Consider the following 13,995-nt stretch of genomic DNA (forward strand, 5'->3'; position numbering starts at 1 on the left):
GAATGAAAGTCAAGTCAAGTCAATGAGGGGAAGTGACACACGTTGATCTCCCGGGCAAAAGCAAAGTCTTCGCTTGAGGAGCTATTTTACGTGTCTTTGGGATTTTCACGAGATGACTTGAAGAGCGTTCTAGACTGTGGTGGAATACTCAAGTTTCAAGCATAACCCGTAACCCCCTGAACGAACCCAACTTATGAACAGTAATGTACATACTCAAACTTGCATCTCGAGCCTTAACTAAGCCTAACTCCAGAAAAATTGCTGTCTCACTCAGAATCACTCCACCAATTCTCTCACCTGTTCGGTTTTTGAGGTCAAAGAGAATTCATTCGAGAATATCCAGGTTATAGGCCATTGTGTCCTCTCTTCGGATGCACTCAACAGGTAAATATGGCTAGAATATAGATACCTCGGTATGAACAGCTCTGAGCTCTGGAGAACCATATCAGGTTGCGCTTACCTATATTCAATATTTATGTACCGTGATTCTTTTGCTATGTACTGGTCTCATCATCTGCATCGTAAAGCCATAGGTCAGAGTTTCTCAATCTCACCACGTTCAATATGAGGTATTGATGCCCCCTGCTTTTGTCTTTGGTTCCCAACATCCCCAGGAGAAGCAGGAACAAACCCCTTCTCAGGGTCCCCTGTGTCCTGTGTACCGTCTCTCGCAAGTAACTCATCAATGCTCTTCCCTGTCTCTTTGGCTTCCTTGAGCAGCTTGCGATAGCGAATCCGCCAGACAATGTGGCTAATATAAATCCCCGCCTCGAGGACCACCACTAAAATATACATGATCCCTCCCAACACATCGAATGAGCCCTGTGCCGCTGTAAAAGGTTCAGCTATGTTGGCACAAGTGTATGATGCGAATCAAACGAACCTAATGCAAAAAGAGAAAACAGTCCGCCGAAGGTATCAATGGCGAGAAAGACCCAATCTGTTGCAGTCAGCAACTGTGTTTCCAGCCCTGCAGAAGTTCTAGAGATACCCACTGAAACCAATCACTCGGCCGTCTCGCTTCCACAGTTCAAAGTATGGTGGCAGGAGTCCCAAGCTGAGGAGGATGGTTGCTACGACGCCAACCACGATATCGGGCCATTTCACGCCGTTGTTATATGGGATCTACCAGGGTTATTAGCTCGCGGAGAAACAGATAGATGAATGAACGATACTCTTAAGGTTAGAATTAGGAGTGCCTCCAAGCCTCCAAATAATAGGACCATACCCGAGCATACCAAGATTGCCTTGGTTCTGCTATAGTTACTATGAAATTGACGAATGAGCATAAAAGTTCACATACACACAACCCAGACAAGAAAAGAACAAAGTTCACTCACTGATTATAGTAAAGAATCTGACCCCAACTAACAAGAGAAAAGAACCCGAAAATCTGAGGCTGGATCTGTAACGGGAGATTGACTTGCTATGGAACAACCAACATAGCGGTCAGAGATCCATAAATAAACGCTCCAAGGCAAGAGAATCGAATAAACTCGCGCTCTTTAGCTCACCTGCAAGATCAGATATGCGCCCATTGGAACCGAACCTGCATGGATTTTGCGTAAGTAAGTGAAGTTTCAAACCCGATGCCTTTCTCTTTCCCTTCTCGGTTTCCTTTCCCATAAATCAGATCGGAGATTAGCACGGGGAAAAGAAAAACAAACACAACTCACAGCTGGCCCAGAGAAACATCATCGCAGCGGGAAATCCATCTGTATTCTTTCGTCGCCAGTTGTACCAGATCTGCGGTATCAACTGAATGCACCATAGGACTGTCCCGATAGTGCCGAGGACAGTCGATGCCAAGGTAACATTTCCTTCCGAGGACATCTTGGTAGAAAGAGAAACACGGTATTCCGTGCCGTCGCAGATGGTAATCAATTCTCCAAAGTTGGTGTCCGATACAGTCCAATTGCAAAAGATAAAAGTAACGAGAAAAACACACACAAGCACACAAGTACACAATGCTATAAACCCAACCCGACAGCACCAGCCAAGAGCTCTACAAGTACCCACAATCGGAACAAGAAGCAGGTTCGAACCGAGGATTTGAAACCGATCTCGCTGACTAGTTGGAAAGAAGCTATTTTCTCCGCCATGCACAGGCCCTAGCATGTGAGCGCCCAATTACCGCCGTGCTCTGGCCAGTCAGAGACAGATAGGCCGCGAGTATCGCGGGCATGAACTGCACGGTGAACAGTTACAGTGCAGGATAGAACGGATAGAGCAAGACGTGATAAGGGAGAGTGGGCAAGCAAGCTTGAGGGGAGAAATGCAGCGGTGAGGCGTTTGGCGGTTGTGGATGGTCTGGTTGGTTCTTTTGGGGATCTTCGTGTTTTAGTGCATTAGTGTATGGAGGGGTCGGTTGTAACTTGTGTCTAGCTGGGGTGTCATGGGCGTAGGGTTATTCTGGATAGAGAAGAATAGGAAAGACATCAAGAGAAGGAATCGATGCTAGTTCGGCCAAGAAGTAGGTTCGTTCGGTTCTCCCCGCTTTGAGGCGCGTGGGAGCTGGATCATTGGGCTCGAGAGTATACCCGAAGAAGCGTATGGGACTTGCTGCACTTGCATGCTAGTTGGAAGAGGGGAAGATCATGGGCTTGTGACTAGGACTAGATAATGGAGGACTGAGGAGAAGGGTAGTGAATATGGATTTCGAGTTACGATGTCGTTCCCTGAACCGGGCATATTGCGTTTCTTTTGGATGTTGCGTGAACTTGCGTCTGGCTGTTGTCGATCGATTATTATTGTACAGTACGTTGTGCGTACATTGTAGTGTGTATGCAACGGGCCAACGGCTTGGTGGACGCTCGAATAAGTGGGGCGATTCAGTGGCGAGATAAACGGTCGAAAAGCTCGATGTTACAATTGAGTGAATTTGAATAGAATCGAACATCTTGTATACTTCGACGTTGCATAGATGGATGGTTAGCACTAACCGAGTTAACTATCGAGTTATCGAGGTACAATCCCATGCAACCCGATGCTCATTCCCATTGTTCATCAATTCTCCGGCGCACATACCACACGTGGCTACCCGCTTTGACATGTTCGATTTCAGATTTGGAGATCCCATGAAGATCAAAGGCAATCCATCAGATTAAACAAGTTCTATGTAACTAAATATTCCAAGGTTGTTTTAATTAGCAACAAGATGACCCAGGGTTGGAGTCCAGCAGAACCAAGGTTGACCCTCAGATAGGTTCGGTGACACGTTCTAGAACGAAGTGTGCTTCGATACATCCATCATGGTCATAGGTATCCCAGATTCAAGTGCAATCATAAGATGAAATGCATTGGCGATTCAGGGCTTTGCTATCCCTTGTACTACAGTGTCTTCCATGTAGGTAAAAGGAACAAGTTTGATTTGAGGTCAACAGATCCCAGTTCCGAACTCGATTCCGACATGACAATAGAGAATTAGCACCTTAAAGACATGGAAAAAACGAATACATTGAAAAGAGCCGGGATAACCACCCGCTAGACCAAAACAAAACCCCAGATCACAAAAATACTTGGCAAGAATAGAACGCACATGCAACACAAAAAAGGAGGCCATCAAGACGTCACGTTAAAGAGGAACCAGAAAGAATACACACACGTCGAGGATCCGAAGGGTATCAAAGGAAGGGAAACCGATTTTGCGACAGTAGAAACGGGGAAAAGCTCAGACGGAAACGAAGCAAAACGACATCACGCATACGAATTTCACAGATCACAAAAGGATCAAGTAGTTCGACGGTGCGATGCCAGTATCTCCGTTCGACTTCCGAGCTTGCCACCATCGGCCGCTCACATCGGATACTTCTAGGATCTCGTGCTTGGCGAAGCTGATTTCATTGGCATCCTCTGGGTTGGCGTCGTATGAATAGATCGCCTTGGCCCGATAAGGGTAATCCGTAGGCTGAGGCACTTCGCCCGCTTCTTGCTCCCCGTTTCCGGTCGTCGGGGGATTGGGGGTACCAAAGCGAGGCGCAGATGAGGAACGTTCGGTGCCGGGCGCGCCGCCGGGATATCCAGAGACAGGAGACGAGGTCTCGAAGCCGCCCAGTTGAGCAGAGGTGTACATCTGCGGGGTGTTGCTGGTCGCCATGGTCTCTGGGCGGGTACCGAATGCGCTGGACATAGGGCGGCTGCCGCGATAGGAGGGCTCAGGGGGCTGTTCCTTGTTCAGAGCAAAGGAGTCGATGAAGCCGCGGTGAGTGGCCTGCGGCGAGGAGCCGAAGTAGAAGATCCAGATGATGATGATCATGGACAGCAAGATGAAACCTGCGCCTGCTGCCTGCATGGAGCCATGGTTTTCGTAGATCAGGTTGTTTGCGCTCGTGGATGTTAGGACGAGACCGCAGGCAAGGTATCCGACAATCTGGAAACATTGTCAGTGCCAATGTCTTGGACGGTATTACACTTGGAGAGGTATCATACCGCAACACCATATACGTGACCCGTATCAGTGCCAAAAGTCGCGGTCAAGCCCACAACGACACAGAACATATAGCTGATGGCCCACCATGAGTAGTTAGGGTATTTTGTTTCTTGCACACCAGCGATAATAGATGAAATAAAGGCAATGAGCCACGCCAGCTAATAGTTATGTTAGTCGACGCCAGGTCGAGTGGGAAATATGCGAGCGTACGATTGAAATTGAGACGGTCGCAAGCGCGAACGGATCGCCTAGAATATTGCTGGGCCGGAATTTGCCCATTTTGAGTAGATTTTGAGATTGGAATTGGGTTTGGAGAGCGATTCTGAGACGGAAGAGTCGAAGGGCGAAGAGGGAACGGGATGATATATAAAAGTTTGTTGATAGTCCTGAACGAGGCGGACGCGATGGGAAAGAGCGACTATGCTAGTTAGTGTGGAACAAACAGACCAGGTTCGCAGTAATGAATGAATACGCAGAATGATAATAAGGACCTCAGGAAAGGATAAAAGGATATAGGATTCAATTGTACCTTGCTAAGAACCAAGTGGGTTCAGAGACAATCCGCGGGGTGAACGAAGAGGTTGGGAGTCACAAAGGCAAAACCCCCCTTACAGAGAGAGGTGAAACAGCACCAGGCTGGTCAAAAGGGAAGAAAGTAGAGAAGAAGCTGCGATAGAAGAAAAGAAAAGAGTGGACGGATAAAACCGAAAGTTGAAGTTGAGTGAGAAGAGGAGGAATTGATAAAAGGAGGAAAAGAGGTGCCAAGGTGGTCTACACGGTGGAGTTCGGGCCACCCCTGGAAATCGATGGTCTCGATTCTTTTGCGAAATTGCACACTTTCGAGTGTTTGCGAGGCAAATATTGATATGTGGATTCTGACAATTCGTTGGTACTGTTTGAACAGTTTGATTTGTTCTAAAGTCAACTCCCAATCTCTCTCACAGAAAAAGAAAACTACTCATAGAACTCGATCTGGTTGAAATCTATAAATATCTTGCCTTAGTCACCTCCGCTTTTTCTTTCCCACAATCGCCCTATCAGTGCACACGTATTCTACTGTACAGTTCTACTACGTACAAGACGCTACCGGGCCGCAGAACGTGTAGAGTAGGTTTGTAAATGAAGAGTGAAGAAAAAGTTCTGGGCTGTTGGCAGTAAGCGGCAACTGGCAAGGTTAGATTTCTACGAAATGCCGCAATGAGACGACAGGGACAGCATGTAAAGCGAGCTAGATCGGGTTAATGAGAAGATCATCGGCATAAACATAAGAAAGACCCTGGCAAATCTGCAGAGAAGCGGTAGTGGCGGAGAAGCGGTAGCGGCGGAATGAACGTCAATGGGGGTGAGTTACGGCCAGAGGAGAAATGGAGCTGCCCGCGGGAGAAAGGCAGTTGTGGAGAAGCCGCAGCGTGGGAATGAGGGCGATGGTAATGATGTAGTCAATGAAGGCAGACGGCGTTAGAGGCAGAGGAAGAGGAAGAGGTGGAAGCAGCGCGCGGCAGAGAGCGAGTAGCTGAGAAGGACGACGGTGCAAATGAAGTGGACACTATTATGTATGAGATAAGTTAGGAAGAGAAAGAGGTCAGTGAAAGTGACAGGGAAGAAGAAGGGATCTGCAAGAAGAGAAGCGCCCCTGGGCCCCAACATCCGCCGTGTTCCTGAGCGCGCCGCAATTACCTCCCAATTTCTGGCCCGGTACCACACCGTCCACACGTGCCTCGACTTGTTGAAGACCGCCTTGGGCCATGATGAACGAGAGTTTGGGTGCCATCCCGCCAATCCCAATATTAATATGGGAATACATACTGGACTGCGTGAGTTTCCATAGGGTTTATCTCACATGGCAAGAAAATAGTAGTAACGCTTTGAACCACCACGAAGCTACGATGGGACTCTCATTCGACTCTACAGGCCCTGAGTCTGACCTGCCGCGGCTTTCGTCGCCTAGCACTGCCCGTTCTGTTCAAAACCCTCCATCTCCACTTCCGTCCAAAGCGCGACACGGGACGTCGGATGCTACATGATCTTCAGGAAGCGGGAGATGAGCTGTTCCACTGTGTTCGTATCCTCATCGTATCGGGTTATTTTCTATACAACCCCGCGGAGGATACCCCGTCGCTTCTGTCGCCGTTACTGCTGTCTCTTGTGGAGAAGCTGCCACGACTAGTGGTTCTTAGGTGCAGTTATGGTGAAACGCCCCAAACGAGCCTGATAGCTGACGAGCTAACAGATGGCGTGGCCGCTTCCCACTTCCCTATAGTGTGTTGCAGCACCTAGATGCGCGTCAGTTGGTGCCTGGCTTGTACTTCGAAGGCTGGCCGTACAACTTGCCCATCGTTCCAGTCAAGTATGTATCGCATTGTATACGTTCTCTCAGCGTTGCTTCTTATGCTAGGGAAGACCTGGATGGGTTGAAACATGTAGTGCTAGCACTACCATGTCTAGATCGGCTCGACATGAAATATATCACCCGCTCGCGGCGTGATTCAGCGCCGCTATTCTCCCTTGGCTCTGGAGACAGCATACCTCCGCTACGCACTCTCTGCCTGACAAATTTTGCGGTTGACTCCGAGCGAGTAAATGAATGGGACCGCTGTCATCACATAAGACATCTGGGTCTTGATGGCGGGGCTGAATCGCTTGAGCTTCTAACGCTCTTTACAGGAAAGACCCCCGACGTGACATCGCTAGCACTGCGAATCCACGATGGAACATCCCCGGATATCTCGGATGACCTATACAGTCGGCTAGACAAGTTCTTGCAGAGCGTCAATGCCTTAGAGGCCTTCACTGCATATGACCTGTCCAAGGATATCCTCCGTCTTTTAGTGTCTCGCCATGGCCCCAACCTCGGGCGTCTGCGATTCCGGCAGACTAATTTCAACAGGAGGGACCAGGAGCAGATCAGATGCCTCTTCACCTTCGAGGAGCTCCAGAACCTCGCTAGTGCGCTTCCACGGCTGCAAAGGCTCGGAATCGACCTGCGATTCAAGGGTCACTTGGTATGTACAAGTCACCGGACACTGAAAAACGCCGCTAACTACCACCCTAGTCCTACGACGTACTCAGTGGAGCGGCATGCTTCCCCAGTCTTGAACACCTAGAGCTCAACTCGAATTTCCCCTACGGCGAAGAGGGAATAAACGGCTGGAGACCCATGGTAGATTCATGGCTCAATGCAGCTGTTGTCGAAGAAGCATTGCGCTACGTGGCAGGGGAAAAGCTATACTATGAACGGATCACTGATCCAACGACGGTTCCATGGTCGCCTTTCACGGCGCTCGATATCAAAGTAGGCGAATGGGAGCCATCTGTTGAAGGCTACAGAAAGTCAACATTGGCCACTTATCCTATTTTCATGTATGCCTGTCGGTGGGTAGACTGTCGGCCCGGTAAGGTCGATACTGTTCGATTACGATGCTTTGCTAAGGAGTATCCCATTGAGGATGATCGATATGAGCAGGCGCTGGCTCGTGCGGGCGTATGGAGTGTGTCAAAAGTACTGTCGGGCCCAGGGACTCTGTAGCACATCTCCATTGTCTCAATTTGAGAATTTCCCTTAGTAGAATTTATAGCCATAATATAATGAATCAAGGCTTCTGTCTTTTCTTTACCATTCAGACGCTGGAGAAGCAAGTGAGACTTGCTGAATTCAGCCAGAAATTTCTGGATGAATGAGGCGGCGATGCCAAGCCTATGTTTTGCTAAGGCTCTGGCAAACGCCATTCGGTCAATTGAAGGACCATTCCATCCGTAAACAGGGCTTTATGTACGTACATACTACTTTTCAACCTCATTGATTGCCTAATTCTCCCAATACATCATCAATTTGGGGCTGTGGCGCAACGGTAGCGCGTGCGACTCCAGTTCGCAAGGTTATCCGTTCAAATCGGGTCAGCCTCAACTTTTTTTTACGCTTTGATAGCGTTGAACATGTTGTTTTCTCCTTTTTGCCCCCTATAAATTTCAAAAAGTAAAAACCACCGTCACCAAGGAGTCAGGACTACATTATGTACGTTTGTTGAGGCAAGGGCTGGTGTAGGCAGCGGTAGTAGAAAGGGCTCCAACTTAGGGCTTTCTCCGACCAGACACACAAATCACAATTTCTTGCAATGAAAGACCTCAATATCCCAGAGAGAATGACCAATTGGATTCGTACAGGCTGTTAAAACCAGAGTTACCAAAGCTCTAGTTATGGATAAGAACCCAAAAAGGAGTGCCCAAAAAAACAGACAAAAAGCAGATGAGGCTGACCCGATTTGAACGGATAACCTTGCGAACTGGAGTCGCACGCGCTACCGTTGCGCCACAGCCCCATTTAGATATTAATTTGGTCTACCTTTGATTATATGAACCTTTATTGCATGTCAGAGGCTTGGTATCCCGTTTGCTCCTATGTTAGTGATCTCCAAGGTTCCTTTTTCGGGTTGGTTGTTTGTTTTCTAACCAGGAAAGGGAAGAACGAACCATAGCTAAAAAAAACAGTCCTCAAATTTATACACAATCCCGATGACAATTGACAACTGCGTTCAATGGTATCGAATGAATGATCGATGTTGAATAAGGAACAAAACATGAGTGAAGAAAAAGAAGATGAGGCTGACCCGATTTGAACGGATAACCTTGCGAACTGGAGTCGCACGCGCTACCGTTGCGCCACAGCCCCAAATTGACAATTGAGTTTCGCTTTTATGACACTATGAGTGCTTAGGTTAATTGCCTAACTTTGATGGCACGCATCTTGGTAAGGTCTTTGCAGTGGTGATCACACAATGCATATTACCTGCACAAGTAATTAAATCTAGGTGCTTGATCGCAGCTCATTTGCTTGAGCCGCCGTATCTCCCGCGATATAGGTTGAGGCAGGGTCAAGGTTAACTCAGAATCTATTAAGCTTAAACCTTCCATCTCAGATTCTCCGAGATTACCATGGTTCTCTCGGACCAAGATGAGTAAATTATGACATCAATAAACATCCAAATATATCATAAAAGCATTGGGCACTGTGGATTAGGTGCAAGCCATCTTCACTGTTCAAGATAATGACACCGTACGCCCAAACCAGAGGTATCATAGAAAAACAAGTAGCAGCAGGAACAACACCTCCTTCAGCTCCGTTCCAGCATACCGCCACGAACAACAACTTCACAAGCTCGCGCTTACTAAATCTCCTCTTCCCTCCTCTGCCTAATAACCTCACTCCTCCTAACTTCCCTCTCAACATCCTCAAGTCTCCCCTCCCACTCAGCCCAGCACTCCCCACTCCCAACAAGGCCGACATCATACCATCGCTGCAGAACGCGCGCCGTACGCATCCGCAGTTCCGAAATCTCAGCCGCTTGCTCGCTTTGCATATGCGCGACCCGGTCAATCTGAGGTTGTAACTCGATCAACGCTGCGGAGCTCTGTGCGTCCGGCACGGGGAGGTCATTTAGTGATGTGAGGCGTGAGGCGGTTTCCGGGAAGGCGGTGGCGTATGACATGACTATTGAGGCTAAGGTTTGGGTCGTCAGACCTTCGGGGATTTCGTGGGGTGGTGTTGTTTGGAAGAGGTCAAGATTGTGGTCGTCTAGTTGAGATGGGTTAGTCTCAGACCGAACGGGAGGGTGCGGAGTAATCTGTGGAGACCCAATGGGCAAAGGGACCAGGAAACCGAAACATGATTTGGGATAGAGCATGAGAGAGCGAGGGGAATGGTGTGGTGGTATCAAGTATCGATGGGATAGACCCTCTACACTGGTCACGTACGGAGTTGAAGAACATCCCGCACAGCTGGTATACTCCGGCTGAGCTGTTCTAGTTCTGTTTCTAGCCGCGCAAGTCGGCGGGTGACCGTTTCGTCGAGTGATGCGGGCTTTTCGGGTGTGGTAGGGACGCCGTTCCAGTCTGTGGCGCCGGTGAGAATGTAGGTGAGGCGGCGCAGGCGAGCTTCGAGGAGCTCGATGGTTGCCCCAGCTACTGCATCGCTTTCGAGGGTCATGGTCAATGGTGGGAAAGATCGAGGTTACAAGTGAATTCGATTGAGAGACGCGGCCAGGAGCTTGGGGGTTGGATGCAAACACGACAAAATGTGGGGACGAGCTTATCAGCTAACCACTGTATGAAGTGCCTACGCCATAGGTCTGCACGGAACTTTCTATACGGATACTACCTATGTTCGCTAGAATGTCTATTCTTCATACAAGTTCGGCAGTCGGGAAGTACATTGTAGTTTCATTGTTTGATGTCTGCCCAAGTTTGGCATCACTCTACAAATATCGATCTAGACATTCGTTCACTCATCATTCATAGTTCTCCCGGGTAGAATCCCCGGATGCTCAATTCAACGCTATTGTTACCATGCATGTTTAGGGTAATCCGGCATGTCTTCATTAACCGCACCGTTCCCCTGTGAAACGTCCTCCAAGGGCGGAGGCACCTCGGAGTTAAATGCGGTGGCACCCAAAAGGCTCGCGCTACCTTTCTCCTCCATTTCTTTGCTGGGCTTTTGCTCGTCATCAAAGCCGGAAACCTCATAGTCAAAGACGTTGACATCTGCGGCCTTCGGTCTCTCCGGCTTTTGTTGTTTCTCGCGGCATTCCCCGCCGTTGGAATCCCCAGATGGACCTTCTTGGTCACTTAGGATTATGGTAGGAGTATTTTGGAATTCGTCCCCGAAGGCATCGTTGTCCCGGTTCACAAAGCCCTGTTTTCAATCAGCAACGAGTCTCAAAAGCTGCCTGATATATGACTATGCATCTTACCTGTAGCTGCGCGGGCGCAGGGTCCACTGGTGCGTTCGTTGCGTTCTCGCTTGCATAAACGAGTAGGATAGAACTCCCCTCTTCGCGAGCAGCTTGGAGCACTTCGGCTTCTTGGACTTTCCGGACAGTATATCCGACAACATCGGCATCCGAGGTTTTCGGATCGCTCTGGGCTTTTCTTTTCTCGGCTTGCCGGAATTTTCCATCTTCCTGAGAGAAGCTGATACGCCACCATTCGTAACCCCGGCTGGTCTCAGTGTCTGTGTCCATGTCCATCAAGTCTGTTAGGCCAGTTGCCTTGGGATTCGACAAGACATAAGTCACATGCGGTTCAGTGCACACGCCTCGTAGCGTATACCTGTAGACAGGGGGCTCAGAGGGGGATTTGGGAGGTTCCGTAAGTGTCTTTGAAATTTCATGAAGGGACTCGAGAGCACTTTGCTTTCTAACTTCCAGATCTGTACTCAAGTGATCAGTCAAACATACGAGTATCACAGCAATGTATGTGTTTACCTTTGAGCTTGGCTTCTATCTTTGTAGAAATTGATTTCAACTTCTCTGTGATCCTTATCGTATCTGCATTTGCCGGCCCGGCGCTGGGCGGATCCCCACTCGCTCGCTCTGGTGCCACTTTTGGCACCGCTTTGGCTGCTTGCTCCAGGAGTTCAGTGACCGTTAAGCTACCCACGGGATCCCTCGGAACCGTGTAGCGATGTATGAGTTGCTCGAGTTTCAACACATCCCCCTGTATCTGCTGTTGTCTCGAACGAAATTCCCGAGAAATTTCACGGCAGCTGCTAAGATACCGATCTGGATAGAACACGGGAGGAATTTCCACGCCCACAGGATTTGGTTTCTGGAGAGCATCGATCTTGAAGACTAGCACCTCTGCAACATGTTCAAGCCATGTATCGTCAAGCTCTTGTCCTGGGCGATCAGACCAGAAAGCCGAATCCAAGACCTCGTAAAGCGCTTGGTCCTGTTCCCGCTCAACCGAAGGCTCAAAAACAAAGAGCTCCTTGTTGTTCGGTTCCTCAAACTCGCCGAAAAGCTCCTTCTTATATGCATGTGACGTGAACAGAGTCGTCAGCGGATTTTCGGGATCCATCCGGATGGCTGCACCATGCCACGCTTCCAAAAATCTGGCAACGGCTTCATCTGAATCCGATGAGAAAGATGACATGCTTTTGATCCTCGCTAAGCTGTTGCTGCTGCCGAATGCACGTTTCGTGGTATCCATAAAAGCCATCAATCGCTGGGTCTCATGAATGATATCATCCCAGTCGCTATCCAGTGCAATGTCATCATCCATGGTCACAATCTTTGGTAGATTTATCGAATGTCCATTCCACCACTGCGGCTCATGACCATAGTCAAATAGCGGCTTGTTTCGTAGCAGCAACGCCTCGCGTGCGAGGGGAATATTATGGAGAATTGTCAATAGCCCTCCTAGATAAGTGCTGTCCGGGTTAGGGCGGATGAACGCAGGCTCCCCCTCTATCCTCTTGCGGTCTTCTGGATCAGGGCTAATCAGGACTTCTTCGGAGGATGTGTTAAATAGAGTTAACGCCCAAGCATTCTCGTCGTAATGATCCCGGGTCGCTTTGCCGAACTGCGGCTGGCTGAGCGACGTCACTCCGCTTTCCTGTTGACCCATGTCCGAATTCAACGACATCGCAACCGCCTGTTGTAGTTCTTTCTCTTCGCGTTGCGCCAGACTGAGACCATTCTCGGAGCCTGCTAGATGGTCAAACGACCGCAAATCAGCATGACACTTGGATATGAGATGTCAAATTCGCGGTACCTTGCGGAGCGATCGCGACCGAGTCTCGAGGGTCGTCTTTCTGTTCCTGGTCACGTATGTCCGTTCGGGAAGGAGGGCGAGAGGGCGGCGCTGTCGGCGGTATTGGTGGCGCATTGGCTTCTTGGTCCCACCTCCATGCTAGAGCCCCGAGGCTTACGTTAATTTCGGGGCTGAGATCACATAGAGGAGGTTACTTACAAGAGTCTCTGCTGTCATTATAAAATGTGGGGAGCGGCTTTGAAACGTTAGCTAATTATAAGTCGGGGATACCGCGTGTCACTAATTTACCTTGTGCTCAGGCTGAGGTCCCGTCGGGTCTTCGAAGTACGCGTTGATGGCTTTCTGTGAATCAAGGTTGTTCGCCTGTGGTGCGCAGTGTTAGATAGTGTATCGGACCAAGTGGTAAAGTCTTACCTTCAAGAAGGCGATAGCTTGCTCGCGCGTTGTGCTTGTGAAGCTGACGAAGCTGGCGATAGCTTCCTCATTCGGTTCGGCCATATTGATGCCAGGAATTAATAAATGGTAAACATGACAGGGTGGAGAAGCAAACGAGTAGAGACGCCGAGAGGGAACGCGGGAGAGAAGTGTCGCCGAGCTTCCCCACCACATGACGCCAAGCAACGCTTACGCCAAGTGTTGTTTCGTCTCTTTGTCCCTTCCCTTGGTCTTCGCTCAACTCCTTGAGTCGAAATTATAACAATGCATATCTTTCAGACAACTGAAATAGTTCCTTTCAAGCTATCATATCGAGTCTATCAAAGTTCTTCGAAAGATACTACAATGGAGACATGTTTCGAGAACTTCAATATGGATGTCTCTTTCAAACATGCCAGTGTTCGATCCCAGCTCTTTATATCACCACCTTACTCATGGTCACAACAAAGCAATGCATCACAATACAATGGCACCGGCCTTGTTTGAGTGGTCGAGGCATGCGAGTATAAAGATGTCTCTCTCGCCCGTGGAACAATCCAATATTCATCACTCATCACACTTTACAACACATACAACGACAGCAA

General features: G+C 49.0%; 5 protein-coding genes across 5 annotated transcripts; 1 reads left to right on the plus strand and 4 right to left on the minus strand.

Annotated features, from left to right (window-relative positions):
- Positions 1-534: 534 nt before the first annotated feature.
- N7515_000619 (PQ-loop repeat-containing protein) lies at positions 535-1,833 on the minus strand (the record flags this gene model as incomplete). The annotated part of the gene is made up of 7 exons (XM_056661363.1): positions 535-830; positions 884-940; positions 996-1,125; positions 1,239-1,266; positions 1,341-1,426; positions 1,515-1,549; positions 1,677-1,833. The coding sequence occupies 7 exons, from the start codon at positions 1,831-1,833 to the stop codon at positions 535-537; spliced, it is 789 nt and encodes a 262-aa protein (XP_056526529.1).
- Positions 1,834-3,718: 1,885 nt separating this feature from the next.
- Positions 3,719-4,708, minus strand: sho1 (osmosensor SHO1; the record flags this gene model as incomplete). The annotated part of the gene is made up of 3 exons (XM_056661364.1): positions 3,719-4,369; positions 4,429-4,587; positions 4,640-4,708. 3 exons carry the CDS (start codon positions 4,706-4,708, stop codon positions 3,719-3,721), a joined length of 879 nt encoding a protein of 292 aa, XP_056526530.1.
- A 2,177-nt stretch (positions 4,709-6,885) lies between these two features.
- On the plus strand, positions 6,886-7,955 carry N7515_000621 (uncharacterized protein; the record flags this gene model as incomplete). Its single annotated transcript, XM_056661365.1, has 2 exons — positions 6,886-7,431; positions 7,482-7,955. The coding sequence occupies 2 exons, from the start codon at positions 6,886-6,888 to the stop codon at positions 7,953-7,955; spliced, it is 1,020 nt and encodes a 339-aa protein (XP_056526531.1).
- Positions 7,956-9,591: 1,636 nt separating this feature from the next.
- N7515_000622 (putative nuclear distribution protein RO10) lies at positions 9,592-10,409 on the minus strand (the record flags this gene model as incomplete). The annotated part of the gene is made up of 2 exons (XM_056661366.1): positions 9,592-9,998; positions 10,178-10,409. 2 exons carry the CDS (start codon positions 10,407-10,409, stop codon positions 9,592-9,594), a joined length of 639 nt encoding a protein of 212 aa, XP_056526532.1.
- Positions 10,410-10,763: 354 nt separating this feature from the next.
- On the minus strand, positions 10,764-13,474 carry N7515_000623 (ubiquitin-associated-like domain-containing protein; the record flags this gene model as incomplete). The annotated part of the gene is made up of 7 exons (XM_056661367.1): positions 10,764-11,114; positions 11,173-11,630; positions 11,686-12,909; positions 12,977-13,114; positions 13,175-13,211; positions 13,265-13,339; positions 13,391-13,474. 7 exons carry the CDS (start codon positions 13,472-13,474, stop codon positions 10,764-10,766), a joined length of 2,367 nt encoding a protein of 788 aa, XP_056526533.1.
- Between the last annotated feature and the right edge of the window lie 521 nt (positions 13,475-13,995).

The sequence above is a fragment of the Penicillium bovifimosum genome (genome assembly GCF_028826915.1).
Source record: "Penicillium bovifimosum strain IBT 22155 chromosome Unknown utg000001l_segment0_segment0, whole genome shotgun sequence".
NCBI classification, from domain to species: domain Eukaryota; kingdom Fungi; phylum Ascomycota; class Eurotiomycetes; order Eurotiales; family Aspergillaceae; genus Penicillium; species Penicillium bovifimosum.